Genomic DNA, 23,160 nt, shown 5'->3' on the forward strand with positions numbered 1-23,160 from the left:
TGATCTAACCTTTAATCATCACTTCCGCAGGAGCCTTGTCTCATCACGCCATATATATACATATATATACATACACACACACACACACACACACACACACACACACACACACACACACACACACACATATATATATAACACATGTACACATTTCTTACATCCACATTCACACCTTCTCACATTTTGTATTATGTTACATTTTAACCTGTTCCGTGTACTCTATCCTCCTCTATATTCACGTCACTGTACTCTAGAAGCTGCCACTGCTTGCTTGCTTGCTTTACGCGTTCGGATGTTTACTTTGACTTGGCTAATTCATTGATCGGAGATTGTCACCCTCGTACCATACATAATATATTTGTCATTAGGTTTCATTAATGTATCAGTCTAGAGACGACTCTTCAGTAATAAATGTTTACGAAATAGCGCGTTACTAACGTTGTTATTACCTTTTTCGGCAATTATTCGCCGCTCTTACGTCCACGAGCGTCGTGACGGTTTTGTTCTTTTTATTATTATTCGTAAAATTATTTCGTAACATATTTTTCTTATTACATCGTCAAGATCGTTGTGAAATCTCGTTTTAACGGAAGTACAAGCGGTTAACCGTGATTGCCCGGTGGAGAGCGAATGCTACGTGTCCACCATGGCTGCGTCGAATTGCATATCTGCGTAAAATTACGAAACGAACGGAATAAAGCAAGCTGAAGTTTTTAACAGGCTTTTATGTAGCACTGACACAAGTTTATACGCAAATTATACCACTTTCTGTACGATACAACAAGTGAAATACGCATACAGACGTTGGCGGAACGCCAACGAAGCTCAACATCTTACATACCCAGTGTAGAGACGCACACATACCACCAGAAAGAAAGAGAATGAAAAAAAAGGGAGAAAAAGAGAACCTCTTAATCTCGCAATTTCGAATTTCTGATGAGAGCAAGGACACCTCCGACAACAGCCACAGGTCTGTCTTCCTCTACGAGTAACGGCGATGACGACAAAGAGCGTCTTATCGTCCGTGAAGCGTCAGGGAGCCGCTCGACGGCGCGAGATTATCGTGACGGTAACAATCCTTCTCCTTTCTCTCTGTGTTCTTTCGATAGGGCTGATCTCCCCGAGCTGCAATTTCCCTTTTGAGGACCTGACCGACGCCGAGGATTCGCTAGTGAGCGACACGGAGGACAATATCGGTATCCACATGCCTGCCACATCTACGTAACGACCGGTATACCACGATCGGGGGTAGAAGCGAGAAATTATCGCGTCTCCTTAAAAGGGGGACACTCCTTCCGCGCGTCCTCGAGTGTGTAACGCCGTGCTCTTTACACATCGCTGATCGTAAAATACTATTGAGAGCCGTTTCCATCAACGGCGCAAGGCCACACGTGTATATAGGGTGTTCCATGTAATCCGCGCTCGCCCCGTATCGCGAGAGGCAATCGAGGATGAGAAATGTTACGGCGGGAGATAAGCGTGTCGACGGGAGTCAGGGAAATCGCACGTTCCAATCCATTTTTCTTTTTTTTTCTTCCAAACGATTCGTCACGTCTCTCGTTACTTTCGACGCTCGTTAACACGAGTTCGATCAGATCGTTTTACGTGACCCATCCTGACCTATATGGATGCGGAAGCTTCGATACGGCGAGTTCGAGTCGCACGGTGAAACAATAATTCGCGTGGCGTGTACCTCGCGCGAGCAAAATGTGATTTCCGGCTGATTTTTGCGAGCGACGCGCCTACTTACGTGGCGCACCGTGATGATCGTCGTCGAGCGGATCCCCGGCCGGATTCTCATTCCGGGGTTACTCTCGTTCGAGTCGAAATCCTCTACCCCCGCGTGGTACGGTTATGTTAGTTTTGGGAACGTGTAGTGTCTGTATAGACACTCTACTTGACATACGTGCGATAGCGTTATTTCTTGTAATATCGTTGTGCAGGTCGCGTAGTAACAGATCTTGGTATATTCGTTGTGCCGTCGAGAGGAAGCGAGTGAGAGAGCGACTTCTTCCTCTTGTCCCCGTATCCCCAAACCCCGCCCCGTCGTACGCGTGTCTGGTTTTGCAACGCGCGAATGACACAAGCTCTGCTTCATCGTTGTAGGATTGGGATAAGTTTTTTTTTTTTTGGTTTCTGACAGAATTGAAGGGTTCGTTACGGCGCGTCGTTAACGTTTACTTTGTTTCATCGACATCGGTACGAAGCGAAACTGAGAGAGCGGTCTGTGTGTACCTACGAGCGAACGAACAGAGGAACGAACGAACCGACAGACGAGCGAACGTCGCATTTCCGTGTGGCGGCGAGTCAGGGGTTTTCAATAAAAACGTATTATTCATAATCCATCAAAAAGTTCGCCTTGGCAGTTTTCAGTTTTTACGCTGGAAACCGATGATCATTATCCGCGGTCAACCGGATCCTCGACAGTGGGATATCGATCGGTCATTATTTCTCTCGCGCAAAGAGGATATTGAAAATCTAAAAATCGAGGGGATGTGTTATTTGCAACAGTCAAGCGTCGACAATGGCTGAATTTGCTTTGTGAGCGCCCACAATGCATTCTAGCCGCTATCTTCGCTCATTGGCCGAATCGATTGAACCCACAACGCGTCGTCGCCATATATTTCGACCGGTGGCCTAATTCATCTATTGTGAATAACATATATATCTCATCATCTATTGTGAATAACATATATATCTCATCATCTCGTAGTATATTCGCACGTCCGAAGCGGTGGGAACCGAATCACAAAGAGAAAAATAGCGTTCTACAACAAGCAGCGAATACTAAAAACTGGCCGATTTTATTCTATTTTTGCGACACGCTAAAGTAAATTATATTGTCCCAAATTGGTCGTCCTAAATTTGCATAACAAACAACGTTTACTTGATATCATAATCAATATACGTCACTCGAGCAACGATTGAATTTATTCTTCGTGCATTATTAACGAGACGCGCACCGTGATATGCCTCGTCGAAAACAATACGGTCGTCGTTCGCGCGCACGAGCATCCATTGTCTTACATCCGACGGTGATTCTTTCGGGCTTCCAACGGTTTTGCATTTCAGTTTACGCGTAATAAACCCTTCAATCGGTTTATCTGGTTTGGAGTCTGGTTTCGTGGACTAATTGCCCGCGTATTTGGGCCTGTCTATGTCGTCATTGTTCGTAGCGGTAGACTAGCCTATGTGTGTGTATGTGTGTGTCTGTCTATTTGTATGCCGCTTTGTGTTTGTCTTTCATCATTTACCGATGACAAATTGAAAGTGGTCGCCGCGCGTCAAGGGAGGGACGATGCTTCGTCGCGAGTTCCCGCGAAATGCGCTCGGAATGAGAAAGACAAAGACGACAGAACGTAGTGATTCCATTCGATTCGCGTTAACGCGCCGGATCTCGAACGTGCGTCTCCTAATTGAAATACATTTGAAATTTCATCACGATAATCCCGTCGACTTAAAATAATATATCACACAATTGCGAACGGCCTGTCACGATGACTGCAACACAATTTCGCATATTCTCAGAGCGGACATTTTTTACAACCGTTCGTCGCGCCGTCATGACAAGCAATTTATTATGAAAGTGTCATACCTGGTATCCCTTGATAAAGAACTTACGTTATGAATAGCATCGTCTTAGTGGCGATCTCTTCAGTTCGCTTACGAAACTTGATAATCCGGAATGACAGGTGTGCACATCTTGCCACACAGTTGCTACGTATCGCATGACCGCGAAACACAATACACCAGCCGCGTTGCGCAAAAGTGTAATCTTCGCTCGCTTTAATTTGAAATGAAACTCGGCGATGCTGATACGCATCTTATCGCCCGCCGAGCATGATTTTATTCTGCTGTCGTACGAACGCGAAGTTCCGGTGAACCATATTTTACGAAGAGTCATCCCATAATCTGTGTTTATTTATCAAAACATACAGCGGCGCAGAGTCGTTCCACCCTGCACCGGTTCTGCTGGAACTGAATTTATGGTAACGTTGTGTTATAAGTTACGGCGGTAACTTACGCGACAAATTCGGAAAAGTGCATTGCGACAAGAGGTCGGCCACCGAATAAATCGTCCGACTGTCAACCGCCGTTACATCGGTGGAAACGATTTACTGGTATCAGAAGTTGAGATTTTTTTTCGAAACGAATGTTCCTCCGCGTCTCGTCTTTGTTGTCGCGGCGTTTACGCGCGATTAATATTTTTACTTCGACACCCTGTGTCCTCTATAAATAGACGAAATTGCGTATACGCTCGTGTAGTGCGTTTCACTCGAAATCAACTTTTTCCGCGTATTTGCCCGGGAATTTCTCAAGCCGTTCTCTCTCGTATATGTCACGCCGGGTATATTTAAAATATAACTGATGCGTAAAATGTACATCGTGTCATCAACTCGTCGCTTTGTTTATCCAACTCATTATTTTGAGTGAAAAGCATATAATTGAAATTACGCAAGATAACTGCTCAACAAACGACGAATAATACGAAGTTGAAATGTCTTCGCCCATGGCTGGTATCTTTCATTAGCGCGTATTAGTTCTTTAACGTGTACTGTTCATTGAATTTACATTCTGGCATTTTGCATGCTGGGTGAAACTCGCATGGAACCTTTCATTTCTAAATGTATCTGTAGTTTAACACCTGTTTATGGCACCGTCAAAGTTTGTTCTACTTTTCCTTTTTTTTATTAAACATTCGCTGCCCTGCTGTGGAATATTAAGCTTGATTTCATTCGCTGCATTCATCTCGCATAAATAACTGCATCGGTTTTCCTCTGCACCAGCACCATGCTACCTTTTGTTCAGATATTTGACTAAAAACTACTGTATCGCGCGTTTTTGTGTGTTTATCTACAATTTTTAGATAAAATTAAGTGATGTTTTTTTTTTTCGGAGAATATGTTATTAATTACATCTATATATTCTTTTAATTGAAATAATTGCGGCAGAGTACAATTAATGTAACAATATCATTCCGTGAAAAATTCTTTTTATTGAAGGTTAATTTACATTTATTATCGGTGGTTCCGAGTTTCTTTGACTCACTATATTGCGGGAGTTAAATTACTATTAGAAAAGAAACTATATAAGTCGTATCTCTTTTGTAGATTTTAATTACTTTATATATTCTAATCTCTTTTTACGAATAGGACTGTGATAAAAATATGTATATTTGTTTCCTATATACAGTGAGATATATATATAGAAATATATATATTCGTACAGTATGTTCTAGTAATATTCATTCTTTCATATATGAGCGGAAAATTTAGATCAAGTATAGTTAAGAGCTCATCACATAGAATAATGTAACTATGTATAGTAGATCATATACATACATGTATATAGGGTACGTGATTTAGTAGATTATATATAAAATGTAACTAAATATTAAAAATTGGAACGTATACTCGTTACATATACATATTGAATTATATTTCAGAAAGGAATTCTCTCCACGTTTTGCCAGGCAACAACCGGATTAACATAATCATATATATGCGCAAATAATACATCGTGTAATGCATCGTGCGATTCCTACATTCTTTTTTACATACGTACTGAGCGTTACACAATAATTGAGCGAAAACTTTTCTAGCGTTTAACGGTGTACCCGATCGCGATTATGTCGTCTTTGCTTTACAGCCTTGATCATCTCATCTTTTTCCATGTAGACTCTTCGACGTGCAGTGACCTACATTCCCTCCCGTGCCGCTTTCTGTGTCATTTACCGATTCTTAATAAATATAGGTTGTTGAAAGAGTAAGCAAGTTGAGCACGTTGGTTATCGTCCGTGAAAGACGTTTGCGTCCATATACATATATATNATATATCGTGCGGAGGCTCGGAGCTATTTTGTGACGAGTGTGTCTGTTTCCATATATTTCTTTTTTCTTCGGGGAATGCAGTAGTCTTTACGTTTGACACGTTTCGTTCCTTGTCATTAATTACACTTGATACGTCCAGTCGATCCGACGTTCCCGATAACGGCGGCAAATAGAAGCGCGGCCCGAATCCTCTCTCATCGCGCGCGCGAGAAAGAGAAAAAGAGAGACGGACGATCGATTCGGACGGAGAAAGAACCGCCGATTATTGGCCACGCGCGTGCACACACATCGTCGGAGAGTCTCCGCGCGGGACTCCGGGAGAATCCGTGCACGCGGATGTCTCATTTCGGCGGAGAAATCTCGCGGTCTCGGGCCGGTGCTCGCGTTGCGAGCGGCCCGTTTCGCGTAACGATCGACTGCGAAGTTCCCGAACAATCACTCACGCCTCGCTTCCGATCCCCCAGCTTCATCTCCTTTTGCTCACCGATACTCTTGGTACTCGTGCAGGTCGTGTCGGATGTCCACACTTCATGGCGCCGGAAGTGATTCAACGGCGACAATACGGGAAACCCGGTGATGTCTGGTCAGCCGGGGTGCTGTTACACGTTCTGCTAACCGGTACACTTCCATTCGTCGGCTCCCGGGACAGACTACGGGAAGCGATATGCCGAGGGCGGGTGCAGGTAACGATCCTGTCTCACGTAGTCAACGACCGCTTCCTAACGCTGTTAGTCTGCGCGGACGAGTACGTTGTGGAAAAAAAAAGAAGTTCCTTAATAACGCTCGCCGCGCTGCTTCGACCGTTTGCCCGCTCGCTCGCTCGCGCGCGCTCCGCACAAGCCGAGAGTCCGTCTTTCGAGCGCGCACTCCGCGAGTAGTAATTCCGATTTAATTGAATTCGCAGATGGAGACGCCACTCTGGGATTCCATTAGCGAGCCGGCGAAAGACCTCATACAGAGAATGCTCACGACCGACGTAAATCATAGGATCACCATCCAGGAGGTTCTCAACCACAAGTGGCTTAGAGTAAGTAAAGCGGCGCGATCCGCGGCGCCCTTATCATCTGCATACGATGGCCGATAGAGGAAGACAGAGGGAGAGAGAGAGAGAGAGAGAGAGAGAGAGAGTGGGGGGAGGGGGGAGATTCCGCGTCCGAGCTGTATAATAATCGTTCGCGTGTGGGCGTTCGCCGCGTTCCTCGGTGACGACCGACGTTCCTCCACGTCACGCTGGCAACTCCTGATAGGGATATAATCGATGTAGCGGCTGCTTCCGTTCGATCGCCAGTGATAGTATACATCGGGAATTTATTTTATAATTACGCCGTGTATATATATGTACACGTGGCCTCGTTCCCCGTTATTATGTCCGATGAATGTGCGTGCGCACGCGCACACCATATGGTGCGAGGATATTACCTATGTGGTGCAAAACAGTTAGCCAGTGACCTAAGGTAGCAACACTCGCGGAGTCAACCCCCATACTTCTTCGATGCAACGCACACGTGCAACTGGGCTATCGATCGTTATAGTAGGAGCAAAGCACCGGCGGTTAATGAAAATAACTGTAGCCGCGTATACCTCGCGCTGCTGTACTGCTTAGAGTTTTTTTACACGGTTACACGTTCGTCGAACCCCGGAGGACTTGGTGGAAGCATGCACAATCGACCTTTCTTCTCTCGCCACGACTAGAGAGAAAGAGAGAGAGAGAGAAAGAGTGAGAGGGAAACGAGCCGATGTTGTTGCGCGCGAGGGAGAATATTTCAATTATATATCACTCACTCGATGAAGCTGCTCATTTTCTTCGGAATTTTCTTCACGGTAAACAACCGGGCGTCATCGGTATTCGTCGTGAATGTCGGATAGTTTCTACAATTGAATGTCGCAAATGCAGCTGGTCGTGAGCGACGACCGATTGCAGTACATTTGGTCGCGAATGAACGGATCTTAATTTGCAGGATCGTGATAAGGGTGCAGCCCGTATACACTTAGGCGAGACTATAGAAGAGCTTAAGAAATTCAATGCGAGGCGAAAATTGAAGGACGCCGTGAAAGCAGCCGTCTCCTCGTCGAAATGGCACGCCCCATATTCAGAGGCTAATGGCGACAATTTCTCCGACGTCGGGGACGACGAGGTGACAACTACAGGTGCGTGGAAAAGCGAGCACCCATGGAATTTAATCGGATACACTCGACGGTCGACAAAATGCGACGTGGGTGAAATTGCTTTCCTTTCAATGTATATGTAATACGTATATACCATGTATGTGCTCAGAAAAAACATTTAATTCGCGAGAAAGGACAAACGCAAGTTTTATTTCATAGTATTTCGAGTTTTATTTCAGTTATTATTGTGAAGACAATAATAACTACATTTCCAGTGTTGGTGGCAAAAAAATCCAGACAATAAATAAGATACAACTTACATTTTGCTAAGATCGCATTTCGCCCTTCGTAGGAAATTTAGGTGCGTCCTTCATACACCCAATAGCTCGCGATATTTCCATATTGATGAATGCGATGATAACATGATACAAGCCAACTTGTCGTTTAGGTGCTTCGGAATTTACTATTTCAATAGGATCGATGATGACGCGCGATTTGGAAACTTTGCAATTTTGCGCGAGATATATATGTATATCGCACGAGTATTGCCGATTATCTTTCAAGTGCATGATGAAATAGTATGTACCATCGTCTTCACGATCAAGGATGGAAAGGATATTAGAGTTAGGACATTTTGTAGAGACAATATTTAATATGTTTTCATGTTACAGGCGCTGTAGCCGAAATCGTGGATTCTCTGGATGACATTGAGGTTCTTCAAGAAAGCGGTAGATTGTTACGCCCCGAAATTATCAATGCTGTTGACGATCATCGACTTCGAGCTATCTTAGAGGTATCTATTTGTAATCTGTGATAAAACAAAAGAAGAACGTGAGAAAATATTCCGCATCAATTAAAATAAACGAAAGAACCGGGTCTTGAAAATATCAAGCACAATAATCGAAGAAAATTCAGACTTTCATAGTTAAACTTTTTCGAAATATATCACTTGTCAAATGAAATCGTTATTTTTAACTGGCTTCGTGTTGCAAGCCGTAACGAGCTTTTTTTTAATTTCGCACAGCTTGTCACAGAATATTACTTGTTCAAACGTTAACAGTTAATTTAGAAAGATTTCAAGCAGCTTTTCCCCTCTGATTCGCACATAGTAACCATTCTGCAACGCTGGAGAGGTGACAATCTAAATGTATGAAACTTCTAAAGAAATCGCTTGAATAAACGAAACGCGAGTTGTGCTCGTGTTTAAACGTATATCAGGCGAATGGAACAAATAATATGTCGATGCAGCGTTAAATCTCACTAACGTGAACGCAATTCATATCGTGTTAACCATCCGTGAAATTAAATCGATACTTGCTCGAATGAGAACGGCCGTCAGTTTCATTCGTCCAAGCGATTGCTTTTATCGCAACAGTTTTTCGCAGACAGGCTATTTTCGGAGTTGAGAATTTTTCCTCAAATTCTTCTCCAGTTATTTTCGCGCTGTTTATTCCCATCGGCAGCGTGACTTTCTGCAATCGACTGCAAGTAACAAACAGAGAGGACGCCTTCACGGCACACGTACGGTAAAACAGACCGTACTGTCTGTCCCTTATCGAGGACGGCGGGTAACGATCGCCTACCTTGCCACGCTTGCGCTAACGTTTGAGCCTTGTTACCCTCATTTCAACCCCGCTGTAACACGAATCGGCAGTCATCTCGAAAGCTCCCTTTTCACGCGGCTGAATTCCGCCGCCACAAAGCTTGAGCTTTTCCACTGAGAGTGGAGCCACCTACTCCCGGCCCTCCGCTCGGTGATCACGTATCGTTCACTCCTGGAGTATCCCGCGGGAACGAGCGCCCACTCTCATCCCCTATGAGGGAAAACGCAAGCGCTGCCTGCGGGCTTGCAAGATGGCCGCTGTGGAGTCCTGATAAATAACATGTCCCGTACGATCGAAGAATCGCATGATTGCGACAACATGCACGTCAATTTGAACGCGCTCCTTCGGCAGTTTCTGAAGTGTCACGTGGTCGTATAAGTCACGTGCTAGGACCATGCTACACGTGCGCGGGCAGACTTGTCCCGCTGTCTAGCAGACAGAAGTACGACAGAGACGTCAATTGATGTTAATCGGTAACACCGAGCTAGCCGGTGATCTATTTGAAACAACGGACCTCCTAGTGATTAAACCGATGCGATTCGGTGAAATGGTATTGCGGACTGTTAGAGCAGGGTCGCATGTCCAAGTTCGATGTAAACAAACTTGCGCCGGCGCTAACGAATTTAAGCGTTCACCGTGTGATGTGACATCTCATGGATTGCTTATGAACCATTGCCCCACTCCCGGTATCAATCTTAATGTCGGTTAATAACATTGTAATCATTTCCCAATCTTATTAATGATCGCAACATTTTATTATACATCGTGCTTGTTTGATATTTCAAGTACGAAATGTATATGAACGAAATGTGTGTTTTTATGCTGGGATATTTATTGAAAACTATAGTAAGAACTGTAACTAGATTAAATTGTATCTGTTGTGGGAAAGTTTAAATATTAATAAAGTTTGAATTTTCTTCGAACATTTGCGAAGTACCGTAAGTTTTAGAACTTTAACAAAAATAATAAAACAGCAAGATGCTTTAATTGAACGGTTTTATCCGAAGAAGGTATGAGAATGGTTATCAATTAAATATATTATCTGTGTAAATATTAATATTTGGAAAGAAAAAAGTGAAATAAATTAAGAAACTCGGGTTTTTCTTATGTAGCTGACTCTTCGATCTGAAGCGGTAACTTGTTATCATTTATTTACCTAGTAAATTTTTTAACGACATTAAAGATTCAGAAACGATATTGAATATGACGGTCTGCTAATAAATTTTGGAAGCGACGTGAAACTACATCTAAAATTTGAAATAATGTATTATTCTATCGTATACATTAAAAAGCAACGATCCTCACTGTTGATATTATTTATTTCCAGCTTTATGACAGGATCTCAGGTCGCATGCCAACACCGTGCAGAGCACCGCAAACGGATGCGGCCCAACGTGCTCGCGATGTTGAAGAGATCCTGCGGGAAGCGGAGCATTCAGCAGTGCGAAATATCGATAGAGCCGATCTCCGAGAACTTCAGGATTTATTGGTCCAGCCGCATATGAGGGTAAGTACGTTATAATTTAAAGCCGGGAACTGGAGCGCGAGCGAAATGAACGACTGACCCTTGTAAAAGCCAGTCTTTTAGCTTACATCGCAAACTATCGCAAAGTAATCTCGGATAAACTTCCGTTGGAACGTGTTTACACACGGAAACTTTATACAAGCGTCTGTATCATTAAGACGATCGCTGAAACTCGTGCGAAAAATTGGAGCGACGGATTAAACCCTATCCCTTACACAAAAACGAAAGCTTAAAAAGAAGCGGCCAAACTTTGACAAGTCGCTTCTGCAGCACTTTTCTCATCACCGTTCATTAATTTATGGAGAAGGATATCAAAGTTTGGGGGTTTATTCAATCTTTGATAAGGATCGACGATTGTAAAAATATGAATGGGAACGGATGCGAATGATACTCGTCATTCCTTCTTTTTCGCGGAAACGAGTAACGATATATCATTAAAAGGACGCAATAAAAATACCGCGAGAGGGGGATCGCTGCAATCCATCGTTGAATTTTACGTAAATACGATTACATCTGTACACGTGAACGTGCTGGCGTTATACGTGACAGCCAGACACATTCGGTTCCTGAATTCAAGAACAAGTGGATCGTGAAATCCGCGAGAGGAGATTCATGTTTACATCGGATAACTTTTATGGCATCTTTCGCCAAACTACTTCCACGGATATATCCCGATAGTCGTCTAGTCGTGCGGTATCGTTGCTGTTTGTTCCTACGACGACTATATCGCTGATCCGGTCGGTGTATTTATCGCGGTGTTTGACATTACCTAGGATACATCGTAAATGGAGCGCGGAAATGTAGGTCGATCGTTAAAATTCTCAGTTAAAAATCCCGTAGTAGCTGCTGCGGACGCGATAGAGAGGGCGGTCGGGAGGGAGAACGGAGGGAAAGAATTGCAGCAGGAGGAAGATAAATGCGGCGGAGACGAGCGGAAAGAGAAGAGACAGGAACCGTGGTGTGTGTATGCATGTGTGTGTGTGTGTGTGTGGGAGACGAAAGAGGAGCAATTTAATCGGTCTATCTGCCGCGTCCTGATAGCTATCCTCGTTACCAGGCGCCTTATTAATTCCTTCTTCATCCTTGACGCGCGATGCTCGTTATTTATTTGCATCCCACCGACCGGCTTCGTCCGCGTTTCTGTCTGGTCCTATTTTAGATCGGCGTCTCGAGATGGAGAACCCCGCTGTGTCCTTTCACGAGATATTTGGCATCTCGCTCTGGATACAGCCGAAATCGATGTGGCGCCCTACTTCGATTAGCGACATAAGTGGAACGGACAAAAATAAAAGAGCGTCTGGCGCGAGATGCATTTAATTAGATCGAGCGAGCTGCTGCTTTCGTATGTGTTCTTCGTGAGAAAAGAAAAAGAGAAAAGAAGATGGCATTGTTACTCTTCGAAGACGCGAACTAGTAGTTTCGGAAGAAGTTTTAAGGCTCGCTCTCGCCTCGCTGTGTTGTCCCATTAAGATTTCACACGCGGCAATTATTTATTTCTCACACATCTGCCGCGTCAAGGGACCGATGTATAAATCTTGATAGCGCGACGCGAGAGATTACGCTGTGGAATATGCTATACATCGTGAATTATTTTTAACGATACGCGTTCACGGACTGACACGCCGCATTATGGGAAATAAGCAGGAACTTTTTCACGTATAGAAGAAAGCTGAGAACAATAAAAATAAAGCTAGTCTCGCCATGGCAGCCTGTTACATTCACTATTCATGCGCGCGCCGAAGTTACTGCCCGCCGTATATTACGCGCACATAAACACACGCGTACTTGCGCCATTTTTCTCGCGGCTTCGGATTTTACGCGCATATTCCGCTTGACAGCGCGTTGAATATCAAATTCGGCAGTGGGCAAAGGCACGGTTGGGTATTGCAAGTTTTGAATGCGCAAATAGACACGGCGAGACGCAATCGCATTGTTGTCCCGTGCGCGTCGCATTCTAAATCCGCGTGCTCGTACGTGGTTCCACGTAGAAACTCGACAATCGGATCCGGAATTGACACAAGACCGAAACTTGCAAGCCTGCACCGCACGATTTATGAAAAGGTAACCGAGTAAACGATTGATATCCGTAAAAACGTGGAACTTGTTGCTTCGTTAACGGGAAATAATATTGCGCCGGGAAAATCGATTCATCCAGCCATCAAAGAACGCTTGTGATGCATTAAAATGCACGCTGGAGAAAGGCGGGAGAGCCCTTGATCCATCGCCCACACGATCACGGCGAGCGTCCAAGAAAAAGATTAGCGCATGCGCTTAATATTTTGGGAAAACGTGAAGATCGATGAGATGCGCGCTCGAGACTTATATTCCATAAAAATGCATGCATATGCATCTATTGCGATATAACCGCGCGAATGCAATCGCGACGATAAATCAATCGGTACGTGCTTAACGAACGTACTTCTCGCGTGAGAAAAATGCATTCGTAAGGACGTGCGCGAAATAAATTCGTATTAACCGTATATATGCGACGCATGTGTATAGAATAACTGCTTCGATCTGTTTTATATTTTACGAATAGAGTAAATCTGCGCGAGGTGAAACTTGTTACAATTTGGGAAATAAACGAAGTTTGCAACGTGGCTTTTAGCTTGTGTGAAACATAAATAGGAACTTGAAAATTACATGAAATTTCTTATTCCGTGAATATTTGATTTTGCTTCCACTGAACAAAAACGATTATAGATCGCAGATGCTCTCTCTGATATGCACGCCGCTGAATAATTACGCCGCGAAGATATGTCATCAAACATGGCTGCAGGAACCGGTAATTACGACGTACCTCGGTGCATTATCCCGCGTGAGCGAAATTTAATCATCGTCCCCGTTTTCTCAAGTCGAGCCAATAATATGACGGGATCGAAAGTCGTTGGAAGCTCTAATACGTTACACTCGTTCCTCCCCGACTTCGTGTCCCACCAACTTTATTCTCCCTTCTGCTTTGTCCGCGCTGTTTCCCCTCGTATTGTCTACACCTCCTTCTTCGGAGCACCGCTGGCAATACGCTTTCTCAATGAATAGAAACGGTATTGAATAGTCGGGCGGACAACGGTATCTGTACGAGGCGCTTGTTTCCGAGAGATAGGAAATCCGATTTTTTTTTCGGGGGAAAGCAGCGATGCGTGAGTGCGTTCGTGAGTGCATGCGTGCGCGCAATGAACGTTTGCTTAGCGCGCGCGCAAACCTCGTTACTCAGCGGGGAAGCGTCGACTTCGTTTCTCGCGATGCGGCGCGTTCAAATACGATCCTGCGAGATTACATCTCCACCACTCTCGGCTGAGGAAGCAGCGGTTAAGTCTCTCGGGCAACTTGTAGTACTTCGTAACGCGCGCACCGGCGCCATCGAGCACTGAAGGAGCCCATAAAAGCGGAGAGTGATGGGCAGAGCGCGGGGGACACTTCTTAAGGGAGCCACTCGGCCAGGCTGAAGGGACGGCACGAGCCGGAAGAAAGTATCCGCCGGAGGGTTGAAAGTGGATCACGATTGATTGGCGCCGTATCGTCCGGCACCGTACGCAACCCCGTCCAGTGGTGGCAGCTACCGGCGCTGACGGTACTGCGAAACGGTCGGTCCGTCGATGCGGGGGCGGCATGGCGAGCGAGAGAGAGAGAGAGAGGAAGAGGTGGAGGGCGAAAGGAAGGAACTGACGTACGGCGGGTGGCCCGAGGGGTCGCGGGAGGGGTCGCCGCTGAAGCCGGTCGGGGGGTGGGCGTCAGGGCAGGAGAGCTAGTATGCCGCAGAACGTAGATCGCGAGCGACGCGTTCCGCACCCCTTTGCACTCACACACACACACACACATACACACACACAGAACCACGGACGCGCGCACACACACATACGCAGGCACACACACACACAGACACAAGTTTCTCGTGGAAGGCCTCCTCGCGGACTCGCATCTCGCCGATCGCGCCGTGAAGCACGTGGTGCGGAGGCTCGCCGCTCACGCAACCCGGTGACGACGTGTGAAGACGTGTTTCGCTCGGCCGCGACCGGCGCCGCCTCCACCGTCTCCTCCAGCGGCGGCTGCTCCGTCGCCGCGAGTCGCGCGCGCGAAGAGGTGCTCGCGCCGCGCGCGATCCGTAAACAGCCGGTGGTGTAGTCAGCTCTGACCCGACCTCTCGCGAGCGTAACGCTGCCTCCACTATACTCGCGGCGGCACGCCGCGCCGCGTCGCGCCGCAACGCCGCCGCCGTCGAATCGCAAGCGCGCTGGCTCCCGTGTGTGTGTGTGTGTGTGTAACCTTTTTGTGATACGCGTCGGGGTGTGATAACACCCGCTGCTGCTGGTTCGTGCGTCGTGTCAGAGTGTGCCGCGTCAGCGGATCGACCTTCCCCATTTCAACGTGCGTTGCGTCACTCCTCCACCTGATTGAACGACTATTCTGAAAATAGGCCGCAGGCCGGAGATTATCGGCCCACGCTCGTCCGCTGATCTTCTCCATTCACGATCACGTCCGCCGTTCTCGCGGGCTCGGCCGTCTCGCGCTCCAGGTCGCTCGAGTTGCTCGCTAATCGAATGATCGTCGACTCGGTTGACTCGCCTGCCGGCACACGGTTGCTTGGCAGCGACGTTTTCGACGTAATCAGATTTAGCCTGGCTTCGGGATAGGCGTACTTTAGTCGGGTACACCTACTACCACTCGTGCTCTGCCTCGTGGGATTTAAGCGGAACTGTTGATACCCCGGGGTCCGCGCGATACTCGCTCGGCAGAGTCGCTCGCTCGCGCGTGCACGCCGCCGGAGAAAATAACGACGACGCTGAGCGCGTTTGAAGGCTTCATCGCGCCTGATCTCAGCTTAGCGCCGTCTCGCTTGACAGTCATTAATGTCCGCGACTCTCTAATGTCGCATTGTGTTATTTCACAATTACATTGCGTTTCTTGTTCTGCGAATATTTGCTTTTTCCTCCTTTCCGGACAAATTGTTGTAGATACAGATCGTCCTCTGGTATGCGCACGCTGCTCCATAATTACGCCAAGAAGATACGTCATAAAACACGGTTGTAAGAACTGGTAATTACGTCGTACCTTGGTGATACGATTAACAACGTTGTCCTCGGTTTCTAACGACGCGAGACGACCTCCACGTGCGTCTGATCGGTTTGCGTTTCATTCGGGATCGATGGAATTTCATATCCACGCTCTTCTCCAGAGAGGCGTCGCGCTCGAATCGAAGACAACGGAACTTCGGTGATTTCTCCGAGACTCTGCGATAACACGTAGAGTGCCGGGCATTATTCTTGACGACTTCTACCGACTCGCTGCTCGCTCGTCGAAGCACTGTCAAATCCGCTCGTCGTCCCGTCGCCGCGTCATTCGCGCCAAGTTTCATAAAAATCCGCACACCGTGTCCTAGCAACCACGAGTGTTAGACATACTTTTTTTCTACCATCACCAAGCCGCTACGATCGGCGAACAAATCAAGTTATCTGTTCGCATCGCCGGTGAAAGCAATCTTGCCGACGACGTTTCGTTGGTCCCTGTCGTGTTCCCTCCCCCCCTCCCTTCCCCCGGCCGTTGATAAATTTGATCGCGGCAAGAGTCTACGGTGAACGAAAACCAATAATTTTGCGGCTCCTATCGACGACCTTAACTGTATTCGACCGGCCGTGTGCTGCCACGTTGCTTTCCTTCGACCGGCTCGTCTCAGGAGAGTCGGAAACTGCGCGCTGCGCCCGTCTACCTTTATAATTGATTCATTCCACTAAGCAGCCTGGGCTCGTTCTTATCGCGTTATCTCGTCCACCAGGTCACACCCGGGGTGTCACTGACATCGGCTACGCGTCAGATTTTTGCAGTTTGGCGCAGCCGGGAATTGGCACGTTCGCGCGCGAATGTATAAAGCATGAGCGCCGGCAGTATATAAACTGTATACCGTGTATATACTTGCCGGGATTGTCGCGTTCGAATTTATCTCCTACGGTACCTGGCCAGACACTCCGTTATCGCGCCATTATTGTTAACATAGCCCATCGAAAATCGAAGAACCATAAAACGCGTGTTTCGGGTACAAGCTTTAATAAATGCGCCATTAATAAGCGCTGCCATTTTCAATTTGACATCGTGCACGCGGAGGATATTATTTCGCTCATATTTTTTTACGATCCTGCTATCGACTTTCTTCCCATGGGAGAGGTGAGACGAAGCTAGTCGTTTGTCGTAAGCTTCCAGTTCTTAACCGTTCGGGGTCTCGGCGACTGGGTTCTCGAAATATCGCGTCTCGTTGTTGCGGTAAAGTGTCGTCGAAATTGGTCGAAAGCAGGCTTCATTATCGGTCCGACACGGATCGACGCTCAATTCGTCACGGGATCCTTCGATAATATCGAATATTTTCGGACTTACAGGATAATAAGTAATCTAAATATACTTCACCACTGACCTATGCGCGATATTTATGTTGCCGACGCGATTTAGTTTTATTCTCATTACTTTGCCGCTTATACGGAAGTTTATAAATTGATGTGACAAAGAACATAAATTTAGAACGCGTCATTGCCGATCATTACAATAAGTTATTACAACGCGTGGGAGAGTAGTTTGAATTACGCCTTTTCCACGTGGCTGTTTTTCGCAGAACGACAGATTGTTTTAACAAATAACGAGAGCTGTTTTTGCCATCGAGAATCGTAATGCCCTCGAACTTCGTGATTGTCCGGAAATGCCAATTACCTGCAACCGAAGTTCGTTCTATGCGGCTAGCCAACTGTATAATGCGCGGCATCTTTGGCCCCGATGAATTCTCCTCTCCATCTTCGAGAGTCACATTCGCTTGATAGAGCGGGAAAGCTTCCAATTCTTGTCGACCGGGGCTCTATATTTTTCAAGCTAAGTGCATTTTACCCAGTTATTAGATTGTTCCTCGTTTCCTGCTGTATCATCTCGCCGGCGAATTAAGTGGCGCGTCAAAAATGCTGCACAGAACGAACCAAGCGTGTCCGACCATAAAACGCGCTCGGGCGTAATGGGTAATATATTTCCGAAAGTAGATCTTTATTAACAAAGGCCATAAAACAGATATATCTGCTTTCTAGAAATAGAGAACACACATGCTTCATGCATGACGCGTTTTACTCCCGTGTCGTCGATATTCCTACCTCGTAATTTGTTACTTCATTGAATATTACCGAGTTGAATTTATTACGACATAACATAATTATCATTGCACATGCGCTGCTTTTATCAAAAAGTATTTATAAAAAGTATGTAATTTTTTTCAGAGAGGAAGCGGTCTGAAACTTTCTCTATAACTTTCGGCAACTCTTTGCCACGTGAGAAACTCCGGCTAATCGATGGCGAGTGAAATAATGCCGTGTCTAGCGCACGGGACTAAATAAAACTGCGGCAAATAAAATGACGTAACTAAGCGGGATAAAATAAAAGAACGCGCGGAATCAGCAGCGAAGCGACAACGGAGCCCGTCCCCGTGCGACGAGTTCATTGTTGCGCGGCGTAAAAGTTCGGATATCTTCGCGAATATAGTTCGTCTTGAAGAAACGATTAATACAAAGTATCTCGCGCAATTGCAGCATTCCTGTGCGCTGGCGCATTGATTGAATTTTGTACCGGGAAGCGTGGGAAGGGACGAGAGGGTGGTGTGGGTGGATGACTAATGGCGGCAGGATGGGGCGGGCGGAACACGAGTGGCGGATTTTTGAGAATGGAGAAGTGCGGATTTAGATTAGAGTGGTGCGGAAGACCGGTGGAATCGCGCGGGCGGATGCGGGAGAATAGAGGGCTGAAGCAAACAGCGCAAACCTTTCTTAACGGCGCTCCGCCGGTACTACTACCCCTCCCCCCCCTCTCTCTCTCTTTCCTTCTCTGTTTCTCAGTCTTTCTCTCTTGGACGACCTCATACTTTCCATACTCGTCCCGGCGCCTCGCCCAGGCGACCTTAGTCCCTTGATCCTTCTCTATCTTCCAGGAGCTCGTGCTCGTGCCATCAAATTTACGCACTTTCTTTATCGCACCCCAGAGGGGACCGAGAGGAAGATTTTTAGGGCGCTCGTTTGTAACGCTAAAACTCCCTTTGTCCGACCTTGGAAATTGTTCTTGCCTAGTTGTGTGCGGAAAGTGCGCGTCGTTTCGACTTAATCCCGACGGGTGGAAGCCACCGAGACCGAGAAATCGCGTTCGCTCGCTCGCTCGGGCGCTCGTTCGTCCGTTCACGTCGAAATTGTCCGGATATTCGGAAACTCGGGCATTTACAGCGCGCCATGATTGCAGTTATTCATTATGTAGATTGCCCGCTACCTTAATATTGCGTATCGTAACTGAGAGAGTAGCCAATAATAGCAATTAGTATTATCTATAATTGGCGTCGTATTACCGCGTAATGAATTATATCGAATCGATGATAACGACGACTCGCGACCGTTCGATCAATTAAATGAGATTAAAGTCGACGGCGCGTAAAGATTGCCGCGGCAATTGCTTCTTCCGTACCTGTACGACGAAAATCGTCAGGATGACTCGCACGACGCGGCAGCACACGTGCACACGTATATCCGATGTCGGCAAAGAGAATTTCTCGCGTGCGCGCGCGCGCACCAGCGACGTGGAACTTTATCATCAAAACTCGGCGTTCATCTCTCGGCAAAATTATGCGACGTTGTTCCAACGCGTTTTCCAAAGGGAGGCCGGGTGGCTGCGAGAGAGTTCAGCCGGTGTGAAATAAACCACGATAGAAAGTGGGACGTCGCGCCGTTACATAGGAATAGCAAATAAAGTCACGTACGGTTGGAGTACGCTTGGAGTGCCGCTTACCACGCGACCACGAGTTTTAATTGACAAACCAGTCGTCAACTCACGTTTCGATGACGCTAATAATCGATCGCGACGACACGTTTCGAGGCGAAGGTTCTCCTCCTGGGAGAGCGAGTCGAACGTGCGTGTCTGTGTATGTGTGTTGATTCGTGAATCGATACGACCACCGTTGCGCGAAAGGTGCGGGGGGGGGGGGGTTTGGAAAGGATGTATGGCGAAACGAAGACCTGCCATTTGACGGAGAACGATATTGCATATTGTGCCGAAATTGGATTTGTATGTAAATACGCGGGAAATCCTGTAGCTTCCGGGAGGCTCCCCCTCTTTTCCCCGGATAATCCGGTATTTTGCCGCGTGACGAGGCCTCTCACGTCCACTTGGTCGATTAGATGACTTGACGCCCTTAAAGGGATCCGGAAGATCCTTCGAGAGGCGCGCGCGCGATCTCAGGTAAAAGGCACAGGGACACATAAAATTACTGGAGCGTTGTTTGCGATCGAACGACTAAATGCGGCGGAAATGATGAAACTGGGTAAATCGAGCGTGAGGAAAAGCTTAAATGATGCCCACGTCCGTGAGAGTTCGCGTGCGAGCACAGTGTGAGCACGTTCTCTTTCTCTCTCACGCGCGCGCGTATGTGCTCCATATCTCGACCGCATCTCAGTCGCCACGAATCAATTAGCAGGCCGATGGCGTTGTAAGTAAGAGGAATGAAGTTGCTTAGCTAGGAAATTACGGGTCTGAATACGTAATAGAGTACTATTTCTCTGCGCGTTAAACACAAATGGAGCCGAGCAATTGAGAAAGAGAGAGAGAGAGAGAAAGAGAGAGTTTTAACTGTAAAATACATAACACGTGAATCGACTAGTCCGGAGCGCTTACGTTCAAGCGTTACATTGATTATTTTACTTGAACGTGAATATAATCAGTAGCAATTACCTTCTTCGGGCGTAAGCGAGAGGAAAGAGTCTCGTAGATATTCGCGCGCGAAGGGTGAACGTACGGATAATATTTTCTCGCGATTTATTCAAATCGTGTTTAGTACAGTAACCCTACCGCATCGTTTACGTTCAGCCTGGATTAAAACCGTTTTGAACGGGTGCCAAGATTGGTTATGATATCGTGTAACATGTTATATCGGTGTTATAGTCTGTGCAACGTTCCATTAATTTCCGTGACAATATACAGGATGCTCCATGATTATCAGTAAAGACTTAACGCATTCACGGCCATTGACATAATAATACCTCTTAGTGATATTTATCCGGAACTAATTGATCTTGTTGGTTTGCTGAAAATATCACGCAACTAATGTGAAGTATCTATTTAATTTGAAATATATTACATTTATAAAATATTTACACAAACCTCTTTGAATGAATAAATATGTATTTATTTATTAATTATATATATTTATATTATATCACTTATGAAAAGATATTAAATTTTGTTGTAATATAAATTGATTTGTTAAATTTTTATTTTAGATGTTCATGATTTTCATTATTTAAAATTCACAGTATACATTTATTGTAATTCCATGTAATAGATAATTCAAGGTGAGATATATAGAAACTGAGGATAATATTATTCGACATATTCGAAGCTTCGAACTCGATTCAAAGATGCGAATTATTGAAGCTGTTAATAGAACTAATTTTATAACAAAGAGAGATTTTTCAACAAAGGAGAGTGCAACAAAGTGTTGTACAATTAGTATCGGTCTAAATATCTTTAACTCAATTTTTTAATTTGTATTTGTATAGTTTAAAACAAAGTGAACGAAAAAAACATAAATAATAAATAACAAATCTCATTGACTTTATTTTAAAATAAATATAAATTTCGTCATATGTGACAGCATAATTTAATATAAGAAAATTTACACTCTTTAGGATGGTAAATATTATTTACCATGCCTACAAAAGGAATAATAAACTTTGTGAAATCCCATAATAGAAAATTTTCATATGTTCAAAATTCAGTAATTGAACACATAATTTCCAGTTCCTCAATTTTCGAATATAATATCGACGATTTGGAACTTCGAAGTTTCGAAGAATAGAAGCTTCGAATATAATTTATAGTCCTAATGGAAACTAATTTTTATATTTGTTTATGTCACAAAAGTTCGCGACTTTTAATTTTAAAACCGCATTAAAATTGCAAGCCATTGAAGCGTTAACTGGTTAATAGAACTCACAGAAATAAATGAAAAATATGTAACAGACACTATTCCGCAAACAAATTATTTTTCGTTTTGTATTGTGCTTCACATTTATTAAAAAGCTGTTAAACTAATATTTCACAAAATTACCAGTTTAAACGGCAATTCTTTATTTCCATCAAAGATTTATTTCCGTTTGAATTTGAACCGATCGATATCTGCCATCACAATAATTCAACAGAGAATAATCAACTTTTACGTCTACGGAGGACGACTTGACATTTATCGGAAGCGCGGAAGTCTTAGCTTTACGATAGTTTTGGTTTGAAGTCGCTACGACGTCTAGAAGTGGAGTTATCGACCATCGTATCGAGTCGCGCGCTTGATCGGTTCGACGCTATTGTAGTAGGTCAGCGGCACCTGCTGTGTTTACCCTTACGCACAGGTAGTAGTGATGCCGCATGTCACTATCGCATTCCCAGACGGACTTCCGAGAAATTTGTCTAGGCGATAAGCAGCCTCTGCGTGAGCGCGGCCTTGTCCCCCCTCCNCTCACAACTATCTAGTACGCCAACAATACTACAGAGGGCGCCAGCGTCCAGTAACGTGCCAAAAATTTACAGACCCGTAACCCATGAATGAGTCAACGTAGATGCGTGAAACAAAAGGCGATCTTCTCGCCATGCGATTATTCTCGCGTTAACATTTGTAATTCTGAAGCATCCGATATATAATTGTCGCAAAATCTCTATATATTTTAGGCTGGATAACTAATAGCGTTCAGATAGCATTTTTAGCGTTAACGATAACATTTTCAATCTTATCATTTCTCTCTTATTTATTAATTTTCTAAGTAGAAACTGAAATTTTATGCTACTTAATAATATATCTGAATTAAAATTTAAATTTTTAACAATATTGACGATGTCTCATAAAGAAATCGAATATTTTATGTCATTTCGTTATAATATGTATTGTAATTATCGCAGAGATTATTTATTTACCGCTTGCAATGATCAGATTTATGATTCACAGTGTACTGCATATGCGTGGATACATTTTGCATGGTAAAGTTCACCGATTTTCATTTCACACCTGTCGCAGTGTTACGCATTTATCGTAAAGTATATGGTCCGCTACAAC

General features: G+C 45.2%; 1 protein-coding gene across 12 annotated transcripts in view; it reads left to right on the forward strand.

Moving 5' to 3' along the window:
• The window catches only part of LOC106751716 (peripheral plasma membrane protein CASK), a 200,519-nt gene that overhangs the window by 25,979 nt on the left and 151,380 nt on the right, over nucleotides 1–23,160 (forward strand). For 11 of the 12 annotated variants that reach the window (XM_014632754.1, XM_014632750.1, XM_014632748.1 and 8 more), the window contains 5 exons: nucleotides 6,339–6,514; nucleotides 6,736–6,858; nucleotides 7,790–7,979; nucleotides 8,609–8,730; nucleotides 10,869–11,048. In XM_014632754.1, the coding sequence (XP_014488240.1) occupies nucleotides 6,339–6,514; nucleotides 6,736–6,858; nucleotides 7,790–7,979; nucleotides 8,609–8,730; nucleotides 10,869–11,048 (791 nt within the window). The remainder of the gene's footprint in view (nucleotides 1–6,338; nucleotides 6,515–6,735; nucleotides 6,859–7,789; nucleotides 7,980–8,608; nucleotides 8,731–10,868; nucleotides 11,049–23,160) is intronic. The other variant, XM_014632749.1, reaches the window with a different exon arrangement.

The sequence above is a fragment of the Dinoponera quadriceps genome, unplaced genomic scaffold (genome assembly GCF_001313825.1).
Source record: "Dinoponera quadriceps isolate SergipeBrazil2010 unplaced genomic scaffold, ASM131382v1 scaffold399, whole genome shotgun sequence".
NCBI lineage: Eukaryota > Metazoa > Arthropoda > Insecta > Hymenoptera > Formicidae > Dinoponera > Dinoponera quadriceps.